The 25,454-nt window shown below is 41.9% G+C and overlaps 1 protein-coding gene across 1 annotated transcript in view; it reads left to right on the forward strand.

The window, feature by feature from the left end:
• LOC124802937 overlaps positions 1–25,454 on the forward strand; it is a 581,822-nt gene that overhangs the window by 261,745 nt on the left and 294,623 nt on the right. Inside the window, exon 4 of the mRNA XM_047264022.1 lies at positions 19,135–19,300. Coding sequence (XP_047119978.1) covers positions 19,135–19,300 — 166 coding nt within the window. The remainder of the gene's footprint in view (positions 1–19,134; positions 19,301–25,454) is intronic.

Here is a 25,454-nt window from a genome sequence, read left to right on the forward strand (position 1 = left end):
ACAATCTCCGCAGCGACTGTTTCTTTGACCGCTGTAAGTGGCTACTACAATGCACTACATTCGTAGAAGTACCTCAGTGTATCACTAGATGTCTCTGTATTCTAATTGCATCGGTAGTTTCATGCAAAAGGCATTGATTCTTCAAATCAATGGCAGTTTGAATCACAAACCACGGGGACTCAAAGAGTGAGAAAGGTCGTACACAAACCAGATATACCAAAATGACCAAGACAATGAGACAGGAGCACTTCAGTCCAGTAGTCAGCCATTCTTTTCCTATGCTGTTCCTTCCACGCTTCACTCCACGATTCGCCAGTTTTAGTTTTAATTTTTTGAAGTTGCTTCTTGAGCGGGATACATCTATGGAAATCCTTCAATGTTATCCCCATTTCTTGCAGATCTTTTTCTACCTCAGTGTACCACGCCTCCTTGGCTTTCTTGTTGAGAAGTAGCGGAAGATCAGATAGGACTCATACGGGCAATGTAGTCAGAGAAAACAACCCTTCTCCTACGAATGACGTCTGTTATCTTTTGTGTGTATATGTAGGCTTCATGATTGTGTCGTCTCCTGAATTTACTTTGATTGGGACTATGATTTTTCTCAAGATCTGTCTTCCTCTTATTTCTGTTTCCTTATGATTATTGATTTAATATTATACTATTTATTATTACTATAGTAATAACGAGTTTTTTTTCAAATGTATATTCATGCCAAACAATAAAAAAAACTATTTAATGCTTTGAGCTATCAACACAGACAGTGTATCAGGCGTTAGCTGAAGGTGTGAGCTAACGCCACAGTACGCATCTAACCGGTGGCCATCGGACAACGATTAATAATGAGTATGCAGATACTGCCGGAACATGGCGTACTCCACAGATACACACAATGTGAACCAGCGAGTATATAAGACTTGGAAACTGCGCACTTGTGGTCTTCATGTGCGTGGTCAGGAGGAAAATGTATCAGTCAACAGCGTGTAGTCTGAACTGACTGATTTTAGGCGGTTAATCGGACACATAAGTACAATACCGTTTTTCAGAGTTAGCGCAGTTCAGTGGTAGGAACTGGCAGACTGTTAAGACACTTAAACTTACCCCTCTTAAAAGTTGAGTCCATAACTTATAAATTTCCAACAGTTTCGAGTGACTGGGTTTATAAGGGGGTAGAGGAACTTTTACGAGTTGCGCTGGGGACTTTAATTTTGTGCTTGTTTGTCATGATTTACTCAGTTTGCGGTAGCTGCTTGAACAGCTTACACATTTCGAGACTCTTATCTACCCTTTGGGTCCATATTTATAGCACTTCAGTTTGCTAGGCCACTGTGAGAAATTTGATATGAATTAGTTCAATGAATCTTACGTCATTTAAAACTTAGAGTTTTTGGTTTGGCCTCATTCATTGGCTTTACGAAATTTTAAATATGCATTCATTAAGCATAATGATTCAATTCATATAATATCTCGATTCTGCCGTACTTTGATGTTTGAACTCAGGATCACTTGAATGTATACGAGTTTTATGCTGGTATTGGTGCAGGGTGTGGATGTATGCGGTGTGTGATGTACCTCGAAGCTAAACACTGAGACTTAGCGCATTAAGGTTACACCTTTACCAGATCTCCCAGAATTATAATTATTTATGTATTCAGTAAAGAAAGTAGTGGAAGCTTACAATCGCCTTTTATTGTGTGAATCATTCAGAGTTACATCTACGCAACCTGGGCGTTTATGTTCCTGTGGTGATGGAAACCTTTTCAGACTGACGAACGCAGACGTGGCAGAAATGCGTGGATACGCGACTTCTCGCACTTTGCGACTACAAGTCCATATATTTTCAGCGTCACATCTGCCCAGTGCACAGTTCTTCATTGGGAAGCCAGACTACATTTTTACGGATGGAAACGTTCGCAGAAACCTGGCACACTCTCTCTCCCAATGGAAAAGCGTCTGTCTTTTCTAGAGCTAATCTGGTCGTAGGGGACCGACTGCTTTTGGTGGTTTGGAAAATTAATTTTAATTAACTTGATTGCTGGAAGCCCCTCGTGTCACTACAATGACCAAGAAACTTAATGGAGGAAAGTCGTGTGCACCAACTGTCTGTGAATAAAATACACAGGGTGTAACAAAAATGTACGGCACAAATTGCAGGACTAGTCCTCACAAATAGACTAAGAAATGATGTTACGTGAACATGGGTCTGGAAACATCTTGCTCCACTTTACATCTCATTTTCTCGAAATGGTTTCAGCGAGATCAGATCGTAAATTTTCACAATCGACATGAATGGGCAGACGTCAATCCTCAAGCAACTCTTCAGCAAGTCATCAACAAAGATTTTCTGTCAGCATTTGGCCCGGTATTGTTGGTGATTGTTTGGAAGGGCCTCACTTTCTTCCACACAGGCTCAACGGTCAATCAAAATTTCGTAGAGAATGTTCTACCTGATCTGTTAGCAGGTGTGCCTTTAGCTGTGCGAAAAAACGTGTACTTCACGCACGATGGAACACCTCCTCATTTTAGTGTCAATGTCCGTCGGTTTCTGAATAACAGATTCGGTGACAGATGGATAGGTAGAGATGGACCAATTGCCTGGCCTCCACACTCTCTGGACCTAAACCCACTCGACTTTTATTTGGAGGGGGGAGGGGAGAGGGGGAAGGGGCGTTTCAAAACTCCCGTTTTTGAAACCCCAGTATAAGATGTCCATTCTCCGTACCCGTATTATGGAAGGCTGCGAAATCATACGTAATACTCCAGGGATACACCAGCGCATCCGAAATACACTATGACGGCGTGTTGATGCATGTATCAATGCCCACAGAGGGCATATTGAACATCTCCTATGAGAAAAAGTTGTATGTGGTATGCTGGTGCGTTCTGTTCTGTGTTTCCCATGATCGATGAGTTGGAGAAAATTAGTTGCAACATGGAAACAAAGCGTTTCCAGACCCATGTTCATATCATATAATTTCTTCGTCTATGTGTGAGGAATGTGTCCTGCAATACGTGCCGTAAATTTTTGTTACACACTTACAGTGTATATTGCTGTATATGTTTGCTATCGTATTCTTTGAGACGGAGATGGAAGAGCAGCCTAGAATTTGCCTAAAGGAGCGGTAAAAACCGTCCAAAAGCCATATTCAGGGTCGCCATTGCACCAAACCGACAGTCATTAATCCATGTAATCCACGAGTCGGATTTTATCCATGTCTAATTCAACTTGCTGTATTGCAAATTAGCACTCTGTGCGTTGAAGCACATAACAGGTCTGCAAACGCAGAAACGTAAGCTGCATCTGCCCAGTACATTCTACTCGAGAGATTCCGCGAAGAACAGCTGTTTGTTTAAATTATATAATGGGAAAGTCTTTGAGGATCTGATTTATTATCTCATGGAAAGTAATTGACTCACATCTTACCAGTGGAGTGTCTGCTCTGTTCTGGATGACTAAGTGCACTACCACATCAAAAGTATATCCAGAATCGATCACTAGATGTCACGAGAGTCGGAATCACGAGCATAAAAGGAGTTGGTGGTTTTGTGTTGCCAACAGCGGAAGAACAGCAGCAGAATGTGTCGGACCGGAGTGCTGAGTGACTTGGAACGTGGACTAATCATTGGATGTCACCTGAGTAGCAATATATCAGGGACATTTCAACCCTTCTAAGGCTGCCCAAGTCGACTGTTGGTGGAAAGTGGAAATACGAAGGAACAGCTACAGCTAAATGAATACCAAGCTGACCTTATGTACTGACGGACAGGGATCATCGAGCACTGAAGAGGGTGGTTGTAAAACACTGCCTGTAATCGGCGGAAGGAACCACTCGTGAGTTCCAACGTGCTACCAGCGGTCCAGCAAGCCGAATGACTGCACAGGGAGTTAAAAAGAAGGTGCGCACTTCTAATAAGCGACATATTTTTGTAGTCAGTGCATAGCGACGATTGGGGTGATGCCACTGAACAGTTGATGACCGGAACAGAGTGATTTGGAGTGATGAATCACGCTGTACCATGTGGCAATCCGGTGGAAACGTTTGGGTTCGGGTGTCTGGAGAACTTTACCTGCCATCATGTGTAGTGCCAACACTAAAGGAGATGTGGTGTTGCCGACTATGGGGGTTTCTCGTGGTTAGTTTGTGTTCCCCTAATTGCACTTAAGAAAACGCCAGATGCAGAAGGATATGTGGACATTTTACAGCTCTGTATAGTGCGTACTTCGGAGTGCACTCAGCCTCGTGATCCCAATCGAGGAGCTACTCGATCGAATAGTAGCGGCTTCGGTCAAGAATACCATCATAACGACCGGGAGAGCGGTGTGCTGACACCACGCCCCTCCTATCCGCATCCTCCACTGAGGATGACACGGCGGTCGGATGGTCCCGGTAGGCCACTCGTGGCTTGTAGACGGAGTGTATAGTGCCTACAGTATAGGAACAGTGTGGAGACATGACAATGCACCATCTGTAAGACAATGGTTTCTGGACAAAAACATTTATGATATGCACTGACCTGCCCAGAATCCTAGCCCGAACCCAGGGACGAATTCCCTCCCGACCCCAATACCAAACATCATTACGTTATCGGGTCTCGGCTGGTGAGGAAGAACTGACTGCTGTTCCTTAACAGACGTTGATACCTCGTTGGAAGTATCTTCAAGCATGAATTCAATACATGATAAAGACGAGGGTTGGACTTGTCTCATATAGATGACAGGCGTCTGGATTCTTTTGATCAGACAGTGTACATCTGCGGCCGCATCAGTGTTTGCTATCCTTGTAATACTATCGCCCATTCAACTTTGCGGTACTAACGTAGCAGAAGAAGCTACTCTGTAAGTAATTTGAAGCACCGGACTCCGTCCTTACTTGATGGCTTCATTAACCACAGTTATTAACAGAATTGATTGCGCATCCGATACGAGTCTTGTGGGGCGAAGTAAACAATACATGGTGTTTCAAAGAGATTCATCCAATTTAACAAGAGTATATGTGCTACATGAATGATCGTAGAAAATTGGTGTAAATTTAATCTTGCGCGTAGCAATAAAAAATACTTATTTTCGAAAGGCCCTTTCGATAATAAGGGTATATGTTTTGCATGGACGCACATACTTACTGTTGTGTTGGCAGAAGAGCCAACACCGTGTTACTAGTGGAGGCCAAAATGCACGCGTTTTAGCTCACGGCCGGCCGGAGTGGCCGTGCGGTTCTAGGCGCTACAGTCTAGAACCGCGTGACCGCTACGGTCGCAGGTTCGAATCCTGCCTCGGGTATGGATGTGTGTGATGTCCTTAGGTTAGTTAGGTTTAAGTAGTTCTAAGTTCTATGGGACTGATGACCACAGTAGTTAAGTCCCATAGTGCTCTGAGCCATTTGAACCATTTTTTAGCTCACGCAGGCTGGCGTGAGGAGGGAAGAACTATACTGACGTGAGGTCTGGAACATGACAAGGAATTAGAATTCAGATAGCGGACATAATTAGTTTGATACTTAACTTTAATCCATTAATGATGAACGTCGCTCTTGACGGTACATGATTCACAATATTATCAGTTCAGAATACATTCTTGAAGAATATGGCGCCTTGCTAGGTCGTAGCAAACGACGTAGCCGAAGGCTATGCTAAACTGTCGTCTCTGCAAATGAGAGCGTATGTAGTTAGTGAACCATCGCTTGCAAAGTCAGCTGTACAACTGGGGCGAGTACTAGGGAGTCTCTAGACTAGACCTGCCGTGTGGCGGCGCTCGGTCTGCAATCACTGATAGTGGCGACACGCGGGTCCGACATATACTAACGGACCGCGGCCGATTTAAAGGCTACCACCTAGCAAGTGTGGTGTCTGGCGGTGACACCACACTTACAACTTTGGGGTACTTTTTAAATTAGCGTTTAGGATCAAAACTTCATTTGCCTTTCACGAATGTTCTTTGTGATGTTTCGTTTACGTACAAACAACATCAGGACGATAGTCGAATTAAGCCTATACGGTTACGAACATGTATGGAGATTCTGTTGTGCGACGTCGCAGTTCGTTCAAAATAGTTGGAAAGTGTGAGGTCACCGTTGCTACATCTCGATCGATACGAGAATGAATACGACCTCTGTGAGATGCGACAACGCACGTCTCTGGGCTCAACAATGAGTTTTGCGGTGGGCTGTTTTCGAGCGCACGCCAGTGCGGCAGTCGCTGAAAGTGAGCCTACAGATATGGTCGGTCCCGGATTCCCGCTCATAGAAAGCCAACTAATGCACTGAATTTTACGGTCGCGTGTCGGAAGAATACTGAACTGTGATTCGCCCATGTGGAATATCATCGAAGATTGGAGCGTTTATGAATGTTGAACTTTTATTCGATTCTGATGGCACGATTTTATTACTATGACTCAATAATACCTTTCGACAAAGGATGTAATAAACCAATAGTGATCCTACCGATCATTAAACAACAGATGGCTCTAAGCACTATAGGACTTAACATCTGAGGTCATCAGTCCCCTAGACTTAGAACTACTTAAACCTAACTAGCCTAAGGACATCACACATATCCATGCCCGAGGCAGGATTCGAACCTGCGACCGCAGCAGCAGCGCGGTTCCGGACTGAAGCGCCTAGAACCGCTCGGTCACAGCGGCCGGCAAACGATAGATGAACTTTGAGTGTTACAGAGTTGTCGGGCAATACTGAGTACCGTGATTTCTCATCCGTCGAGTGGTATTCCCAAGCACAAGACGCATGGTGTACTTCGAAATGTTTCCTTGATGTGACGTGTCCAATTTGTCTCCAGACATCGTATGAGGTATTGCGCAAAAAATTGTTTTCGTAGTTTCAAAGAATTTTTGGAGGTAACATTCCACAAATATGCAACAATCATTGAGAATGTACGCTAACGACTGAAGCTAGGTAATTTATTCAGTAAAAGAGTATTAGATCGTTTTGTATCGCTCGATTGTTGCAAACAAATATGGAGCTTGCAATAAATAGCTAATCAAAAGTATCCGGATGCCTATTAGTGGACCCTTGGCTTTTATGCTGGCTCACTTTCAGTGAGATGTCTAAATGTCTGCGGAGGAATGATAGCCCATTCATCCTCCAGAGAAGGTAGTGATGTTGGGCACTGGGGTCTGGAGGGAACTGGACGTTGTAATTCATGCCAAAAATATTCCACTGGGGTCAGGTTGGGATTCTGGGCACGTCAGTGCAATATAATACGTCATCACCACATCATTGTATTCTAGACAGTGTCAGAGTTTTTCAGTGACAAGACGTATGTACAGGGTGTTTCAAAAATGACCGGTATGTTTGAAACGGCAAAACAAACTAAACGAGCAGCGATAGAAATACACCATTTGTTGCAATATGCTTGGGACAACAGTACATTTTCAGGCAGACAAACTTTCGAAATTACAGTAGTTACAATTGTCAACAACAGATGGCGCTGCGGTCTGGGAAACTCTATAGTACGATATTTTCCACATATCCACCATGCGTAGCAATAATATGGCGTAGTCTCTGAATGAAATTACCCGAAACCTTTGACAACGTGTCTGGCGGAATGGCTTCACATGCAGATGAGATGTACTGCTTCAGCTGTTCAATTGTTTCTGGATTCTGGCGGTACACCTGGTCTTTCAAGTGTCCCCACAGAAAGACTTCCCCCATGAACCATGGACCTTGCCGTTGGTGGGGAGGCTTGCGTGCCTCAGCGATACAGATGGCCGTACCGTAGGTGCAACCACAACGGAGGGGTATCTGTTGAGAGGCCAGACAAACATGTGGTTCCTGAGGAGGGGCAGCAGCCTTTTCAGTAGTTGCAGGGGCAACAGTCTGGATGATTGACTGATCTGGCCTTGTAACAGTATCCAAAACGGCCTTGCTGTTCTGGTACTGCGAACGGCTGAAAGCAAGGGGAAACTACAGCCGTAATTTTTCCCGAGGACATGCAGCTTTACTGTATGATTAAATGATGATGGCGTCCTCTTGGGTAAAATATTCCGGAGGTAAAATAGTCCCCCATTCGGATCTCCGGGCGGGGACTACTCAAGAGGACGTCGTTATCAGGAGAAAGAAAACTGGCATTCTACGGATCGGAGCGTGGAATGTCAGATCCCTTAATCGGGCAGGTCGGTTAGAAAATTTAAAAAGGGAAATGGATAGGTTAAAGTTAGATATAGTGGGAATTAGTGAAGTTCGGTGGCAGAAGGAACAAGACTTTTGGTCAGGTGATTACAAGGTTATAAATACAAAATCAAATAGGGGTAATGCAGGAGTAGGTTTAATAATGAATAAAAAAATAGGAGTGCGGGTTAGCTACTACAAACAGCATAGTGAACGCATTATTGTGGCCAAGATAGACACAAAGCCCATGCCTACTACAGTAGTACAAGTTTATATGCCAACTAGCTCTGCAGATGATGAAGAAATTGATGAAATGTATGACGAGATAAAAGAAATTATTCAGGTAGTGAAGGGAGACGAAAATTTAATAGTCATGGGTGACTGGAATTCGTCAGTAGGAAAAGGGAGAGAAGGAAACATAGTAGGTGAATATGGATTGGGGGGAAGAAATGAAAGAGGAAGCCGCCTTGTAGAATTTTGCACAGAGCGTAACTTAATCATAGCTAACACTTGGTTCAAGAATCATAAAAGAAGGTTGTATACCTGGAAGAATCCTGGAGATACTAATAGGTATCAGATAGATTATATAATGGTAAGACAGAGATTTAGGAACCAGGTTTTAAATTGTAAGACATTTCCAGGGGCAGATGTGGATTCTGACCACAATCTATTGGTTATGAACTGCAGATTGAAACTGAAGAAACTGCAAAAAGGTGGGAATTTAAGGAGATGGGACCTGGATAAACTGAAAGAACCAGAGGTTGTAGAGAGTTTCAGGGAGAGCATAAGGGAACAATTGACAGGAATGGGGGAAAGAAATACAGTAGAAGAAGAATGGGTAGCTCTGAGGGATGAAGTAGTGAAGGCAGCAGAGGATAAAGTGGGTAAAAAGACGAGGGCTAATAGAAATCCTTGGGTAACAGAAGAAATATTGAATTTAATTGATGAAAAGAGAAAATATAAAAATGCAGTAAATGAAGCAGGCAAAAGGGAATACAAACGTCTCAAAAATGAGATCGACAGAAAGTGCAAAATGGCTAAGCAGGGATGGCTAGAGGACAAATGTAAGGATGTAGAGGCTTGTCTCACTAGGAGTAAGATAGATACTGCCTACAGGAAAATTAAAGAGACCTTTGGAGAGAAGAGAAGCACTTGTATGAATATCAAGAGCTCAGATGGCAACCCAGTTCTAAGCAAAGAAGGGAAGGCAGAAAGGTGGAAGGAGTATATAGAGGGTTTATACAAGGGTGATGTACTTGAGGACAACATTATGGAAATGGAAGAGGATGTAGATGAAGATGAAATGAGAGATAAGATACTGCGTGAAGACTTTGACAGAGCACTGAAAGACCTGAGTCGAAACAAGGCCCCGGGAGTAGACAACATTCCATTAGAACTACTGATGGCCTTGGGAGAGCCAGTCATGACAAAACTCTACCATCTGGTGAGCAAGATGTATGAGACAGGCGAAATACCCACAGACTTCAAGAAGAATATAATAATTCCAATACCAAAGAAAGCAGGTGTTGACAGATGTGAAAATTACCGAACTATCAGTTTAATAAGTCACAGCTGCAAAATACTAACGCGAATTCTTTATAGACGAATGGAAAAACTGGTAGAAGCGGACCTCGGGGAAGATCAGTTTGGATTCCGTAGAAATGTTGGAACACGTGAGGCAATACTAACCTTACGACTTATCTTAGAAGAAAGATTAAGAAAAGGCAAACCTACGTTTCTAGCATTTGTAGACTTAGAGAAAGCTTTTGACAACGTTAACTGGAATACTCTCTTTCAAATTCTGAAGGTGGCAGGGGTAAAATACAGGGAGCGAAAGGCTATTTACAATTTGTACAGAAACCAGATGGCAGTTATAAGAGCCGAGGGGCATGAAAGGGAAGCAGTGGTTGGGAAAGGAGTGAGACAGGGTTGTAGCCTCTCCCCGATATTATTCAATCTGTATATTGAGCAAGCAGTAAAGGAAACAAAAGAAAAATTCGGAGTAGGTATTAAAATTCATGGAGAAGAAGTAAAAACTTTGAGGTTCGCCGATGACATTGTAATTCTGTCAGAGACAGCAAAGGACTTGGAAGAGCAGTTGAACGGAATGGACAGTGTCTTGAAAGGAGGATATAAGATGAACATCAACAAAAGCAAAACGAGGATAATGGAATGTAGTCAAATTAAATCGGGTGATGCTGAGGGGATTAGATTAGGAAATGAGACACTTAAAGTAGTAAAGGAGTTTTGCTATTTAGGGAGTAAAATAACTGATGATGGTCGAAGTAGAGAGGATATAAAATGTAGACTGGCAATGGCAAGGAAATCGTTTCTGAAGAAGAGAAATTTGTCAACATCGAGTATAGATTTAAGTGTCAGGAAGTCGTTTCTGAAAGTATTTGTATGGAGTGTAGCCATGTATGGAAGTGAAACATGGACGATAACCAGTTTGGACAAGAAGAGAATAGAAGCTTTCGAAATGTGGTGCTACAGAAGAATGCTGAAGATAAGGTGGGTAGATCACGTAACTAATGAGGAGGTATTGAATAGGATTGGGGAGAAGAGAAGTTTGTGGCACAACTTGACTAGAAGAAGGGATCGGTTGGTAGGACATGTTTTGAGGCATCAAGGGATCACAAATTTAGCATTGGAGGGCAGCGTGGAGGGTAAAAATCGTAGAGGGAGACCAAGAGATCAATACACTAAGCAGATTCAGAAGGATGTGCGTTGCAGTGGGTACTGGGAGATGAAGAAGCTTGCACAGGATAGAGTAGCATGGAGAGCTGCATCAAACCAGTCTCAGGACTGAAGACCACAACAACAACACACAGAAAGAAGTCACAGAGGTTCATGTCTGGCGAATAGGTAGGCCAATCCACGCCGCCTCCTGTATGTTTCGGATAGCCCAAAGCAATCACACGATCATCGAAATATTCATTCAGGAAATTAAAGACGTCGGCCGTGCGATGTGGCCGGGCACCATCTTGCATAAACCACGAGGTGTTCGCAGTGTCGTCTAAGGCAGTTTGTACCGCCACAAATTCACGAAGAATGTCCAGATAGCGTGATGAAGTAATCGTTTCGGATCTGAAAAATGGGCCAATGATTCCTTTGGAAGAAATGGCGGCCCAGACCAGTACTTTTTGAGGATGCAGGGACGATGGGACTGCAACATGGGGCTTTTCGGTTCCCCATATGCGCCAGTTCTGTTTATTGACGAAGCCGTCCAGGTAAAAATAAGCTTCGTCAGTAAACCAAATGCTGCCCACATGCATATCGCCGTCATCAATCCTGTGCACTATATCGTTAGCGAATGTCTCTCGTGCAGCAATGGTAGCGGCGCTGAGGGGTTGCCGCGTTTGAATTTTGTATGGATAGAGGTGTAAACTCTGGCGCATGAGACGATACGTGGACGTTGGCGTCATTTGGACCGCAGCTGCAACACGGCGAACGGAAACCCGAGGCCGCTGTTGGATCACCTGCTGCACTAGCTGCGCGTTGCCCTCTGTGGTTGCCGTACGCGGTCGCCCTACCTTTCCAGCACATTCATCCGTCACGTTGCCAGTCCATTGAAATTTTTCAAACAGATCCTGTATTGTATCGCTTTTCGGTCCTTTGGTTACATTAAACCTCCGTTGAAAACTTCGTCTTGTTGCAACAACACTGTGTTCTAGGCGGTGGAATTCCAACACCAGAAAAATCCTCTGTTCTAAGGAATAAACCATGTTGTCCACAGCACACTTGCACGTTATGAACAGCACATGCTTACAGCAGAAAGACGACGTACAGAATGGCGCACTCACAGACTGCGTTGTCTTCTATATCTTTCACATCACTTGCAGCGCCATCTGTTGTTGAAAATTGTAACTACTGTAATTTCGAAAGTTTGTCCGCCTGAAAATGTACTGTTGTCCCAAGCATATCGCAACAAACGGTGTATTTCTATCGCTGCTCGTTTAGTTTTTATTGCCGTTTCAAATATACCGGTCATTTTTGAAACACCCTGTACATCAAATTCGTGGAAATAATCATTCTTCGCACCAGCTTGTGTACGTACGACTTAAGCACATGTCAACAGCTAGAACACAACTCACGATTGTGTTGACTTATGCTAAAGTCATGCAAACATAATCTGATGCAAAGGCTGGTTTTTTTATATATATATGACGTACGAGGGTTGTCCAGAAAGTAAGTTCCGATCGGTCGCTAAATGGAAACCACAGTGAAAATCAGAAACATTTTATTTGCAAGAGTTAGCTACTCTTTCCAGACACTTCTCTACATAGTCGCCGCTCCGACTTAGACATTTGTCAGAGCGTTATATCAAATTTCCAACACCATCGTCATAGAAGACAGCCGCCTGTGCTTTCCGATAATTCTCTACGCTGGTCCACAGCGCATAGCCTACGCCCAAGTGTTATCTTCGTATCCAGCGTTTCAGGTGAATAGAGATAATACTCAGGACGAGCCAATCAGGGCTGTGTTGTGGGTGATCGAACACTTCCCATCGAAAAGCCCGCAGGAGCGTCTTCACTGCCCCTGCAGAGTGCGGCTGAGAATTGCCATGAAGAAGGGAGTGCGTGGCAGTTGTGTTAGGTTGGCTGTATTCATTAAGGCGAAGCTACTTGGTGGGAGACATCGTTGTTCTAGGCACCTTTACACGATCACAGTGCGCTCACAACTGAAAAGCGCGTCTTGATGCCATCGACAGTCATACTAGAGACACTACGCAACACACCTGTGCAAAGCTTCATCGGGTTTTCACACTGTTGTCCACTTCGCGACCGATCGGAACTTACTTTCTGGACGGTTCTAGGCGCTTCAGTCTCGAACCGCGCGACCGCTACGGTCGCAGGTTCGAATCCTGCCTCGGGCATGGATGTGTGTGTGTTGTCCTTAGGTTAGTTAGATTTAAGTAGTTCTAAGTTCTCGGGGACTGGTGATCTCAGATGTTAAGTCCCATAGTGCTCAGAGCCATTTTTTTTACTTTCTGGACAACCCTCGTATATACAACTTTTCATTGAAAAATTCGTTAATTTCCAAGAAGCGTTGCATATTGAAGTCGCAGCCTGCCTCGAACCGAAATATACTGAGGTGACAAAAGTCATGGGATGCCTCCTAATATCGTGTCGCACCTCCATTTTCCTGGCGCAGAGCAGCAGCTCGACGTGCAATGGACTCAACTTGTCAGCCGGCCGCGGTGGCTGTGAGGTTCTAGGCGTTACTGTCCGGAACCGCGGGACTGCTATGGTCGCAGGTTCGAATCCTGCCTCGGGCATGGATGTGTGTGGTGTCCTTAGGTTGGTTAGGTTTAAGTAGTTCTAAGTTCTAGGCGACTGATGACATAAGATGTTAAGTCTCATAGTGCTCAGAGCCATTTGAACCATTTTTTGACTCAACATGTCTTTGGAAAACCCCTGCAGAAATACTGAGCCACGCTGCCTCTGTAGCTGTCCATAGCTGCAAAGGTGTTGTCGGTGCAAGAAGTTGTGCGCGAACTGACTTCTCGATTATGTTACATAAGTGCGCGATGGGATTCATTTCGGGCGATCTGGGTGCCCAAATCATTCGCTCGAATTGTCCAGCATGTTCTTCAAACAAATCGCGGACAATCGTGGCGCAGTGACTTGACATTTTTGTTTGGGAACGTGAAGTCCATGAATGACTGCGAACAGTCTCCAAGTAGCCGAAAGTAATCCTTTCCAGTCAATGATGGGTCCGGTTGGACCAGAGGACCCAGTCCATTCCCGTACACAGCCCACACCATTTTGGATCTACCAATGGGTTGCACAGTGTCTTGTTGACACCTTGCATCTTTGGCTTCGTGGGGTCTGCGCCACATCCGAACCCTACCACCAGCTCTGACCAACTGATATCGGGACTCATCTGACCAGGCCACGGTTTTCCAGTTGTCTATGGTACAGCCGATCCGCTCACGAGGTAAGAAGGGGCGCCGCAGGCGATGTCGAGCTGTTAGTAAAGGCACTCACATCGGTCATCTACTGGCATAGCCCGTTGACGCCGAATTTCGCCGCACTGTCGTAATGGACACGTTCCTTGTGCGTCCCACAGTGACTTCTGCTGTTATTTCATGCAGTGTTGCTTGTCTGTTAGTAGTGACAACTCTACACAAACGCCGATGCTCTTGGTCGTTCTCCAACTACCATTCGGCGTTCAGAGTCTCTTAATTTCCGTCGTGCGGCCATATTTCGCCGGAAAGCTTTTCACGTGAATCACCTGAATACAACTGATAGCTCCCCTAGCACGCTGTCATTTTATACCTTGTGTACGCGATACTGCTGCCTTGCGTAGATGTGCATATCGCTAGCCTAGGGCTTTTGTCGTCCCAACGCGACTCTCTAGGCGGCAAATATGGATTATATCGTTGACCAGAGCGGCGACAAATGGCGAACGTTCGTAACTTATTTATAAAGGCAACAAGTAATTCCACTTACTTTAATGGTCAGCCATATCTTTAACGTGGACGATTCCGCAGGTGGTGTAAGCAGCCGGTAGCAATCCTTTTTTTTTCCGTAGCCAGGCTGACTCGGTATACGTCCCTCAGAAATATGGGCAGAGTCTCACACAGAACCGTTTTGACGGACAATCGTAAATTGTGGAAGTACAGATACTGGAACATACATAGTTCTTCTCAGTTTCTCGGTCGTCCCTCTCTCTTAATTGAAGAGTTCAAAGATTTCAACAACCACTCAGTATGCTGGGTGTGGTCAGATGGATCGTTGGAAGACACAGATTCAATTCAATGGTCCACAAATTCATGATCTATTCCTTTTTTTTTAAAGTTTTATGAGATTTCCAGCCGTCAGTTATAACTTTGGTGCCTATCAAAATGTAGTTCTTTATAGGGCACTTAAGCTTTCTTACCTCTGGGGTGTACTCGAAGTATAATGTCGGGTAGACCGTTCGCCGGGGTCTTTCGATTCGACGCCACTGTGGCGACTTGCGCGTCGATGGGGATGAAATGATGATGATTAGGACAACACAACATTCAATCCCTGAGTGGAGAAAATCTTCGACCCAGCCGGGAATCGAACCTGGATCCTTAGGACTGACATTCTGTCGCGCTGACCACTCAGCTACCGGGGGCGGACTGCTCGAAGTATGAAGCAGTTTGAAGCACTTCTTAGACTCCCATTCAATATCACGGAAAACCCATACACGTTCTAACTCATTTTTTAGAAGACGCCGCCCTATTCCGTACTTCGTAGGGGGCGGTGGGGGGGGCGGGGCGGCGACGGTATGGGACTCTTTCATTCTTGACAGTAGTGTAGCTCACCTCACGACAGAAGCAGTAATAGTCGCAAACAGTATTCACTGACGCTTCAGTTTACAACGCAGTGGATTGTGAAGTGTATTCTTTTAGACAGCACGACGCTTCTCGATGGTCAGTTTGGAGCAATCAAACCCTATGGTTTTCCTGATGGAAGTCCTTTTCTTGCATTTTGTGCAGTACATTGAAAGGTGGCTACACTGTGCCACTGCGCCAGAGAGTGCGCCAAAGAGTACTATTAAGCCGCCTCCACAGTGCTTGTTATGAGATTGTAGAAGTCAGTGCATGTTAAGAGCTCATAGCAGTCAGTGCTTGTGGAGAGATCGGAGAAGACAGTGATTGTCGAGAGTTCATGGAAGTCAGTGGTTGTTGAGAGTTCGTGGCAGTCAGTGCTAGTAGAGAGCACAGTGTGTGTTAAGAGCTCGTGATTGTCGTGAAGTCGGAGTGAGATGTGGTAGTAAAGAGTGTTGCTCCTTGTTTTATGCAGTTATTTGATGGGAGAGATAGCAGATGTTATTGTAATGAGTGCATTTCGTCAATATATATGAAGGTAAAATTTATAATGTTTTTTTTTTTATTAATTGTCTATCTGAGATAATGTGTCACTACAGGTTCAGTCAACAAAGCATCTGGCTTGTGTTCTTGGATTAGAGTGGAATTCTGGTTTTCTTGCGTAATTATAGTTTTCTAATTTTCTTTTGTCACGTCTGTATAGTTGGTATTTAAAAATTCTTGTCTTGTTGGAAAAGAACCGTGCCAGATGCATACGTTGAGTCACACTCCCACATACAGAACAGTTACATTTGTGCTTGGATTTTGTAGGTTTTTTTAGTTGCTGGGGACTTAATTAATTAACTGTGTTTACGAAAATTTTCTTACATTGTTTGTTGCAGTCAGATAGCGTAATAATACTAGTCAGGGCCAACCGATTACGAGTCACTGCGTAATCGGACATACAGCTACTAAAAAGAAAAATCATTTTCAATCAAATATATTTAATTAAGCCCCCATGCACGTCATTAAATTTTCCCTGATTTTCAACATGCTTATTTATGTTCTGATACTCTTCGGTTTCTGCAAATGGTAATGGAGCTGTATCATCCGAATCTCTGTCCCCATGTAAACTAAGATTTGTCAGTTTATCTGAAATTTCCTCCACTCTTTCCGATAAGTCACCAAATTGTTCTTTCTGTTTATTTACGTCTTCCGTAAGTGTCGCGACTCGGGTTTCAGTATTGTCACATTTGGTAGCTAGCTGTTCATATTGTTGTGTTAGGTTATTTAATCTGTCATTTGGTACGGATCCTTCGATTCTCTCAAATATTTCTTCCTTATCGTTTGCACGTTGTAAATTTAACTCTGAAAATTTTTGTACTATCACGCGATCTCTTTCTTCCTGTTCTCTATCCTGTTCCCTTTGTCTGATTTCTACTGCAATTAATCTATTATTGTGAGAATTCAGAATCGGTTGTACTTCTTCCCTGATTTCTTTCTTTAATTCATCTTTCATATTTTTGAAACATGTCCCTATTCGTGAATCTATCCGTGTTTCCAAAGTTCCCATCCGTGTTTCCATTGTTCCCATATCTGTTTTTAATTCAGATCATAAAGTTTCCATTCGTGTTTCCATTGTTCCCATCCGTGTTTCTAAACGTGTTGCCACTGTTTTTAATTCAGATCCCAAATTTAATATTGCACCCATCAACTGCTCCATATTTAATGGTTCAAAATTCTTTTCGCCCCGAACATTTCCCGCAAAACTAACTTCCTTCTGCATGGTCATAAAGCTATCTGTGTTCGATACTATTCCAGAATCTTCTGTCATTAATCTCGTATTCTGTAAATTTTCTGATTGAGAAAAGCCTTGAACTGGTTCCGGACTGTCTTCCCGACTTATTAAATTGTTTTCCACTTCATTATCCATCATGCTGTTTTCCTCTGTTGGCGAGTTCGCCATGTCAACAATTTCGTCATTCTCACTATCCATCATTTTTGCCTTTTTCATAGATCGCGTAATCATTTGCAAAACATACAAAGAATTCGTCACTGTACGAAAATTACACACGGTGACTCTTTATCTCAACAATACCATTCAAATGCAATGACTCCCTCAAACACGATCAATCGAACAATTGAAATAATTGCACTAAATTGTCAAACCCGTTGACAAGACAACAAATTTAATTCTGAGAAAAAATACCATTAGATGAATGACAATTACCAAATCTACACATGCAAAATAGACTACAATTACTAACTACAAATTACTACAACAATACTACAGTCTACAATTTTCACAATCAGAAGAATCCAAGGGACGATCCGAAGCAGCGGTCGCCACGTGCATGGGGGCTTAATTAAATATATTTGATTGAAAATGATTTTTCTTTTTAGTAGCTGTATGTCCGATTACGCAGTGACTCGTAATCGGTTGGCCCTGACTAGTATTATTACGCTATCTGACTGCAACAAACAATGTAAGAAAATTTTCGTAAACACAGTTAATTAATTAAGTCCCCAGCAACTAAAAAAACCTACAAAATCCAAGCACAAATGTAACTGTTCTGTATGTGGGAGTGTGACTCAACGTATGCATCTGGCACGGTTCTTTTCCAACAAGACAAGAATTTTTAAATACCAACTATACAGACGTGACAAAAGAAAATTAGAAAACTATAATTACGCAAGAAAACCAGAATTCCACTCTAATCCAAGAACACAAGCCAGATGCTTTGTTGACTGAACCTGTAGTGACACATTATTTCAGATAGACAATTAATAAAAAAAAAACATTATAAATTTTACCTTCATATATATTGACGAAATGCACTCATTACAATAACATCTGCTATCTCTCCCATCAAATAACTGCATAAAACAAGGAGCAACACTCTTTACTACCACATCTCACTCCGACTTCACGACAATCACGAGCTCTTAACACACACTGTGCTCTCTACTAGCACTGACTGCCACGAACTCTCAACAACCACTGACTTCCATGAACTCTCGACAATCACTGTCTTCTCCGATCTCTCCACAAGCACTGACTGCTATGAGCTCTTAACATGCACTGACTTCTACAATCTCATAACAAGCACTGTGGAGGCGGCTTAATAGTACTCTTTGGCGCACTCTCTGGCGCAGTGGCACAGTGTAGCCACCTTTCAACATCTGAAAAGGGAAGTCTATATAGGTGGTTTTCTTACAGTGCTACGCTCGTCTCCCAATAACAGTCAACACAATTTCTCAGATCGTGGCTTGGCAACAACCCATACCCGATACTACAAGGGATCCAATGATCACTATTAAAACTTTATTCAGCGTTCCGTTGTCAACGCAGAAAAAAATTTCCACTTTTGCTGCTCGAGAGTCGCGCGTTCGATACATATCGATCGGAGGCAGGCAACGCTTCTTGGAAATTACAAGAAAATCAGCCTGATGATGTACTATATCGCCGAAACCTGTAGCCTATAAAATAAATTGGAGATGAACTTGCATTGTTGTGAGTTCCTCGTCGATTAATCATTTCAACCACGCTCCGTAGTCTCATACTGCGCTCACCAGTGGATACCTCCAGCCCCGCCCCGTGTTGCCATTAGAGCCAATATTGTACTTACGTTGGTAGACAATGTGGGACGTCGAATGCCGTAAACATCATCGGCGTTTTACGACGGCGCACTCGAGGGGTTACTTGTGAGTGACGCGTCTGCCCTCTTGTTGCAGCCACACGGCGGTGCTGGTGATGGACCTGAGGCGCCCCATCGCAGACCTGCTGGTGCGCCTGCGCAGTGCGGACTGCGAGTTCCACTGCGACAGGGCCGACTCCGCGCCTTGCAACGTCACCATCCAGGCCGCCACACAGCCCAGCCGGGTGGTGCGTCTCGGAAAGGTCAGTCTGGCTGGCTGCTCTGTTTTCTACCGGGTGGTCATAATTAAAGTGCAGCTACTAACGGTGTGGGTTTTAGTTACCGTACGGCAGCAAAACTTCGTAGATATGGTAATGCATTAATGCAGAACTGATTCACACCAGAAAAAAATTAGTTTCAGTTTTGGCCACCAGGTGCAAATCTGGAGCGTTCAGTCGAAGAAAGACGTGTAGAAATAGTCGAATAACTTACGGGTTTGCTGCCGGATGACGTCGTCGACCACCGCCGATAGTTCGAGAGGAGCCCACCCTGAAGGAACAACTGCAAGGAAGAAGCAATGTACAAGGGAATTTAATACCTCGGTTCACAGAGGAGAAACAAGGAAGATACCACACACAGAACAAGTAACTGCAGAGTCAACACATAAACAAAGATAACCAACAATAGAAATATCGATAGTGACTATTAATCAACCAAAGATAACCAACAACAAAAATATCGGTAGTGACTATTAATCAACAGGTGGGGTAGCACTAATTCTGTCCCTCTGTTTTTTTATGAGAGTCAGAGCCGGATTCCGAGCTGCATTTAAACAAAATCCACCATCTCTGTTTATAAGGTTGCATGATAGTTCGATTTCAACAGCTTCCTTAATGACACATTGACAATAGCTGGACGTGCAAGCCACAATTTCCGTGTTGTTGTATTCCATAGGATGACCGGTGTCAAGGCAATGTTCTGCAATAGTGGATTTGCTCGGCTGTTGTAAGCGTGTGTGACGCTTATGTTCAATACACCGGTCTTCCACAGTCCTGATTGTGTGACCAATATATGACATGCCACAACTGCAAGGAATACGATAGACACCAGCCTTACGCAAACCAAAATCATCTTTTACGGACGCCAACAGGGTCTTAATCTTAGAAGGTGTTCGAAAAACACATTTCACATCGTATTTCCGCAAAATACGGCCAATCCTGTTGTAAATTCTTCCTGCGTAAGGCAAAAAGGCCGTAGACTTAGGCGCTACTTCGTTGCTATCGTCACTCACCCGTTGCACAGAAGGCAATTCTTAATGTGCTAAACCACCTAGATTATATGGCCTCTCTAAGGTCCTTAAAGAGGCTGTCCCGTTGAGGCGTATTGTTTCTAATATTGGTGCTCCGACATATGGTGTAGCTAAACATCTTGGTAGTTCGTTGAGCCCACTAGTAGGTAGATGTGAACACCACATTAAGAACTCTGCAGATTTTTTACGTCGATTGCAGGGATCGCGTTTGAATGACTCTGATATTTTAGTCAGTTTTGATGTGGTTTCTCTTTTTACTCGCGTTCCTCTCTCTGATTCGTTGTAGTTTGGTATCGAATTAACAAATTTGTTTCAACATGTGCTGACTTCCACTTACTTTTTATTCAGTGGTCAGTACTACGAACAGACTGATGGAGTTGCAATGGGAAGCCCGTTGTCACCTGTTGTGGCCAATTTGTTTATGGAGGACTTTGACGAACGTGCATTGGAGTCGGCGCCCTTGAACCATGCGTGTTTTTTCAGATATGTAGACGATACTTTTGTTGTTTTGCCTCATGGTTGTGAGAATTTAAACCGTTTTTGGAACACCTGAATTCAATCCACCCAAATATTCAATTCACTATGGAGGTGGAAAAGAATGGATGCCTTCCCTTCCTTGATGTGTTGGTCAGAAGAAAGACTGATGGTACGTTGGGACATTTTGTTTATAGGAAGCCTACTCACACTGACTTGTATCTTCGAGCTGATAGTTGTCACAATCCAGCTTAGAGTGAAGGAGTACTTCATGCCTTGGTTCACAGGGCCCACGTTATCTCAGACCCTGAAAGTTTGGCAACTGAGCTATCACATCTCGAAGTCACAGTGTAACCTCCCCACCGTAATTTTATAAGAAAAAGAAAGCAATGACAATACTTAATAGAAATGGGAGCCAAGTGTAACCTCCCTACAAAAATTTTAAAAGAAAAGGACGATACTAATTAGAAATGCTGGTGGACATTGCTCTAAGCGTAACCTGCCCACAATCAAATGTACTGACAATGGCAACAAAAATGTGAAATACGCAATCTGACTCAAATATAAATTCTTCACAAAATTTAAAGTCCGTTCAGTGACAAGAAAATACAATTAAATCGAAATATCGGTCTTTGGCCCTGTGTAAAACAATCAGAATTAAAGTCTTACCTCAGAATAAATGGATGTCACATATCTGCTCTTGTTGTTGCGCACCGCTTGGAGGAACTGCATTGCAAATAATAATATTCTCTTTTTTTGTGATTTTAGTGGAATTTTTCTTCAAAAGAAGTGGAATGAAATGGGAAGTGCAACGAAATCTTGAGTTCAATAAAAATTAAATTTTTGAAAAAATGCTTTTGAAATAAAAAATTATCATTGGGAGACTTGTTGGAGAATAATTACAATAAATAAAATTTTTCATTATCTAATGATTATATTAATTAACAGTATACCTTATTCCTCATCTTGACCAGTGTTGCCGACCGCCTACATCACACAACCGCACTGGGCTGCTACTACTGACCGACCGCTCTGCATGACGACTACAGACTGAGTACTGCTCTCAACTAGACAGAGCTACAGACTCGCAACGACTGACTGACAGACTCGCAACGACAGACTGACAGACTCGCAACGACAGACTGACTGACTGAGAACCGCTCGCAACACTCGCGCGGTCAAGCGCATACTCTCTGGTCACAGATGCTACAATGCCTCGCCATCGCTGCTGCGTTACATACGTGTTTCATAACCCTCCACTGGGGGGGCAAAAATTTGGCAGCGATGGTGAGTCATTTGGACTTGCCAAGCGCGGCAAAATTTTTCTTTAATTAACAAAATTCTACAACTTACAGAATATTTAAATGTTGTGCACACGCACTAAGTACAAAATATACCAGACAAAGACAAAATGTGAATACAAAACATAGTAGCAAATCAGAAAAATGTATATACAAAATTTTTGACAGATAACAAAGTGCACAGGCACTGAAAAAATTCTTTAGCATATGCAGAACAAATAAACAGACTGGCAAGAATAATTAGATGTAGTACATAAAGTAAATGTTGTGCACACGCACTAAGTACAAAATATATCAGACAAAGACAAAATGTGAGTACAAAACATAGTAGCAAATCAGAAAAATGTATATACAAATTATTTGACAGATAATAAAGTGCACAGGCACTGAAAAAATTCTTTAGCATATTCAGAACAAATAAACAGACTGGCAAAAAATATTATGTTGACAAGTGACATAATTGTACTCGCATTGGAGTTCAGCGAATCGAAAAATGTATAACCTATGAACATAAATGATGTTACCAAAAAAAATTTTTTCTTTATGTGACAAGAATCAGGATAGGAAAGGGAAGGATTGCATCATGGTTGTAGCACTTTAGATTGCACACAGCTGCTCTGAAAGTCCATATCTTTCCACAGAAGTACAACACCAAGTGACACAACTTGAAGATCCTTTCCCATCAGAATTTATCAGTGTAGCCAAGACACTGAACTGTCGTAGTAATGTTCCATGTTTTCATTTTGGCAGTACATTAGGTACACCAAACAGTGGGACCATAATAACGTCTTCATTGCTCACGGTGGTGGACAGCATGTCGTGTCAACACCACACTCTTACAAGGCACACCAACGTAGAATTAGTGCAAAACCAAATATAGTGCTCCATGATCACTGGGATAAACAGGACAAATGGACATTGCAGTAATTCAGGGTAGTCAGCTTATGAGGTGAAGGACATCAAGTCACATAATATTGACAATTACAGACTTAATTAGTAGTTTGTGGCATTCATAGCCCAGTTATTGAACATTTCTGTACCAAGTATGTAGTATTACAGAAAAATGTTCATTAATTGTTGTACATAGAATAAGTAGCCTTCTTTTCCTGGTTACAAAGCATTATGAAATAATCGCATTCCTTTCAGTTACAGAGTATAATTAAGAATCATTAACCTTCTCCTAATTACAGTTAATTAATCATTTGTCATTCCAATAATCATTAGCCTTTTCCTAATTACAGTTAATTAATCATTTGTCAATAATTAATCATTTGTCTAATTACAGTTAATTAATCATTTGTATAATTACAATTAATTAATCATTTGTCGTTAATTAATCATTTGTCTAATTACAGTTAATTAATTAATCATTTGTCATTTCAATATAGTAAGAATTATTAGCCTTAATTAATTACAAAGCATTATTAAACAGTATCATAGTTAATTAATTATGTGTCATTCCAATCTATTAAGAATCATTAGTCTTTTCCTAATTACAAAGCATTATGAAACAGTCACATTCATTTCCAACAATAAAGTATCAACATTGGAAACAAGAGCTAATCAATGGCATAATTAATAACAATTCGTGGCGTGACATTAATTATTGGCACTCAGTGGCCAGCAAGTATTGAATAAAATCATCATTCAGTATTATTCAGATTATTACGAAGTCATTATTAAAAATCAGTTAATTACAGTCATAGCATTAATAATCATGGGCATTACAAGTACTCATTACAATAAACAGTGTTCCTCATTCAGTAGTATTCAGATCATTACAAAGGCATTATTAAAATCAGTTAATTACAGTCAAATCATTAGTAATCACAAGCATTATAAGTGGTAACATTACAATAAACAGTGTTCCTCCTTCAGTAGTATTCAGACCATTACAAAGTCATTATTAAAATCAGTTAATTACAGGCAAATCATTAGTAATCACAGGCATTATACGTAGTATCATTATAATAGACAGTGGCAGTTATTAGCTAGTGACAAAGCATTATTTTGAATATAGTCTCATTAAGAGGTCATTACTCAAGTGACATGCTATTCATAATTGATCAGTATTATTCAGAATTATCATAAACTAGTGACATTATGTGCGACTGGTAATACATGTTTTTTTTTTTTTTTTTTTTTTTTTTTTTTGGTAGCAATGCATTGCGTTGGGATCGATAATTAATTGCTGAAACATAACACTATTTGCTTTTGACCTATTGCAGCAAATGAGGATAGGTAACGTCATTCGTCATGAGTCAGCTGTAGCAAGATTATGTAACAAGGCAGTACATGTGATCACATTTATAAACGATAGACACAAATGGGTAAAAATATAAAAATGCAAGTACTAGAACAGGTATAATAAGTAACAGGTTTAGTAAGTGTCATGAAAAAAACTTCTCCTGGAAAAATTACAAAACGGATTATTGACCTGAAAGAAGAAACGCACACTATGCTGAAAAGTAGTGAACTTCGAATTAACAGGCAGTGAAGTGTGTATAAAAATGTGTTCCATAGCTGTCCTTTCCAAAACTTTCTGTCATCCTACTATGCAATGTAACACCTGCTGTCAAAACAAACTGCAACAAATACTTAAATAACTACGTAGCATAAATACATAACTTCAACATTATCCTCATCTGTAAAGAAAACTTCATTATCCATATCATCATAACTTCACTATTATCATCACCTGTAAAGAAAAACCTCATTATTCATAATACCATATCCTTCATCATTATTCATCAGTATTCATTATCATCTGCAAAAAATCACTTCATTACTCATTTCATTACTATTCCTTATCTCTAGCATATTTCATCACTAAAACTAAGATGTGTAGTTCAGTCTGACAGCCTGCATCAATCACCTTGTATTCTGAAAGAAAAAATTAGTTAAGACTGCTATTCTTCGATGAGTATAGTATATTCTTGTTAATGTTTGTTAATCCTGATCCATTTACTCTTCCTCATAAAGTTATTGCATCTCCTTTCGTTTATTCCGTAGGTGAAATTCCATTTATATTAAATTTATTTCTTACACGCATCATTTCTTTCTGAAATTGATGAACAAAGATTAATGTCCTGCATTTAAATCATATACCCACTAAATAATGACTGGTTTATGGTAACATACTTAAGCATACAGCATAACATGACAGAAAACGTAATATGTCAAAAACATTGACAGTGTTCAAAAACAAAGATATACACAGAATAATACAATGCAGCAGCAAAAAAATGTGAAACAGTCACGATGTTGAGATGTCATAAGGCAAAAAAAAATGTCAAAGTCGACTGGTGTGTGTTATATCTTAACTATTTCATA

This window comes from Schistocerca piceifrons, chromosome 6 (genome assembly GCF_021461385.2).
Source record: "Schistocerca piceifrons isolate TAMUIC-IGC-003096 chromosome 6, iqSchPice1.1, whole genome shotgun sequence".
In the NCBI taxonomy this organism is placed as follows: Eukaryota; Metazoa; Arthropoda; class Insecta; order Orthoptera; family Acrididae; genus Schistocerca; species Schistocerca piceifrons.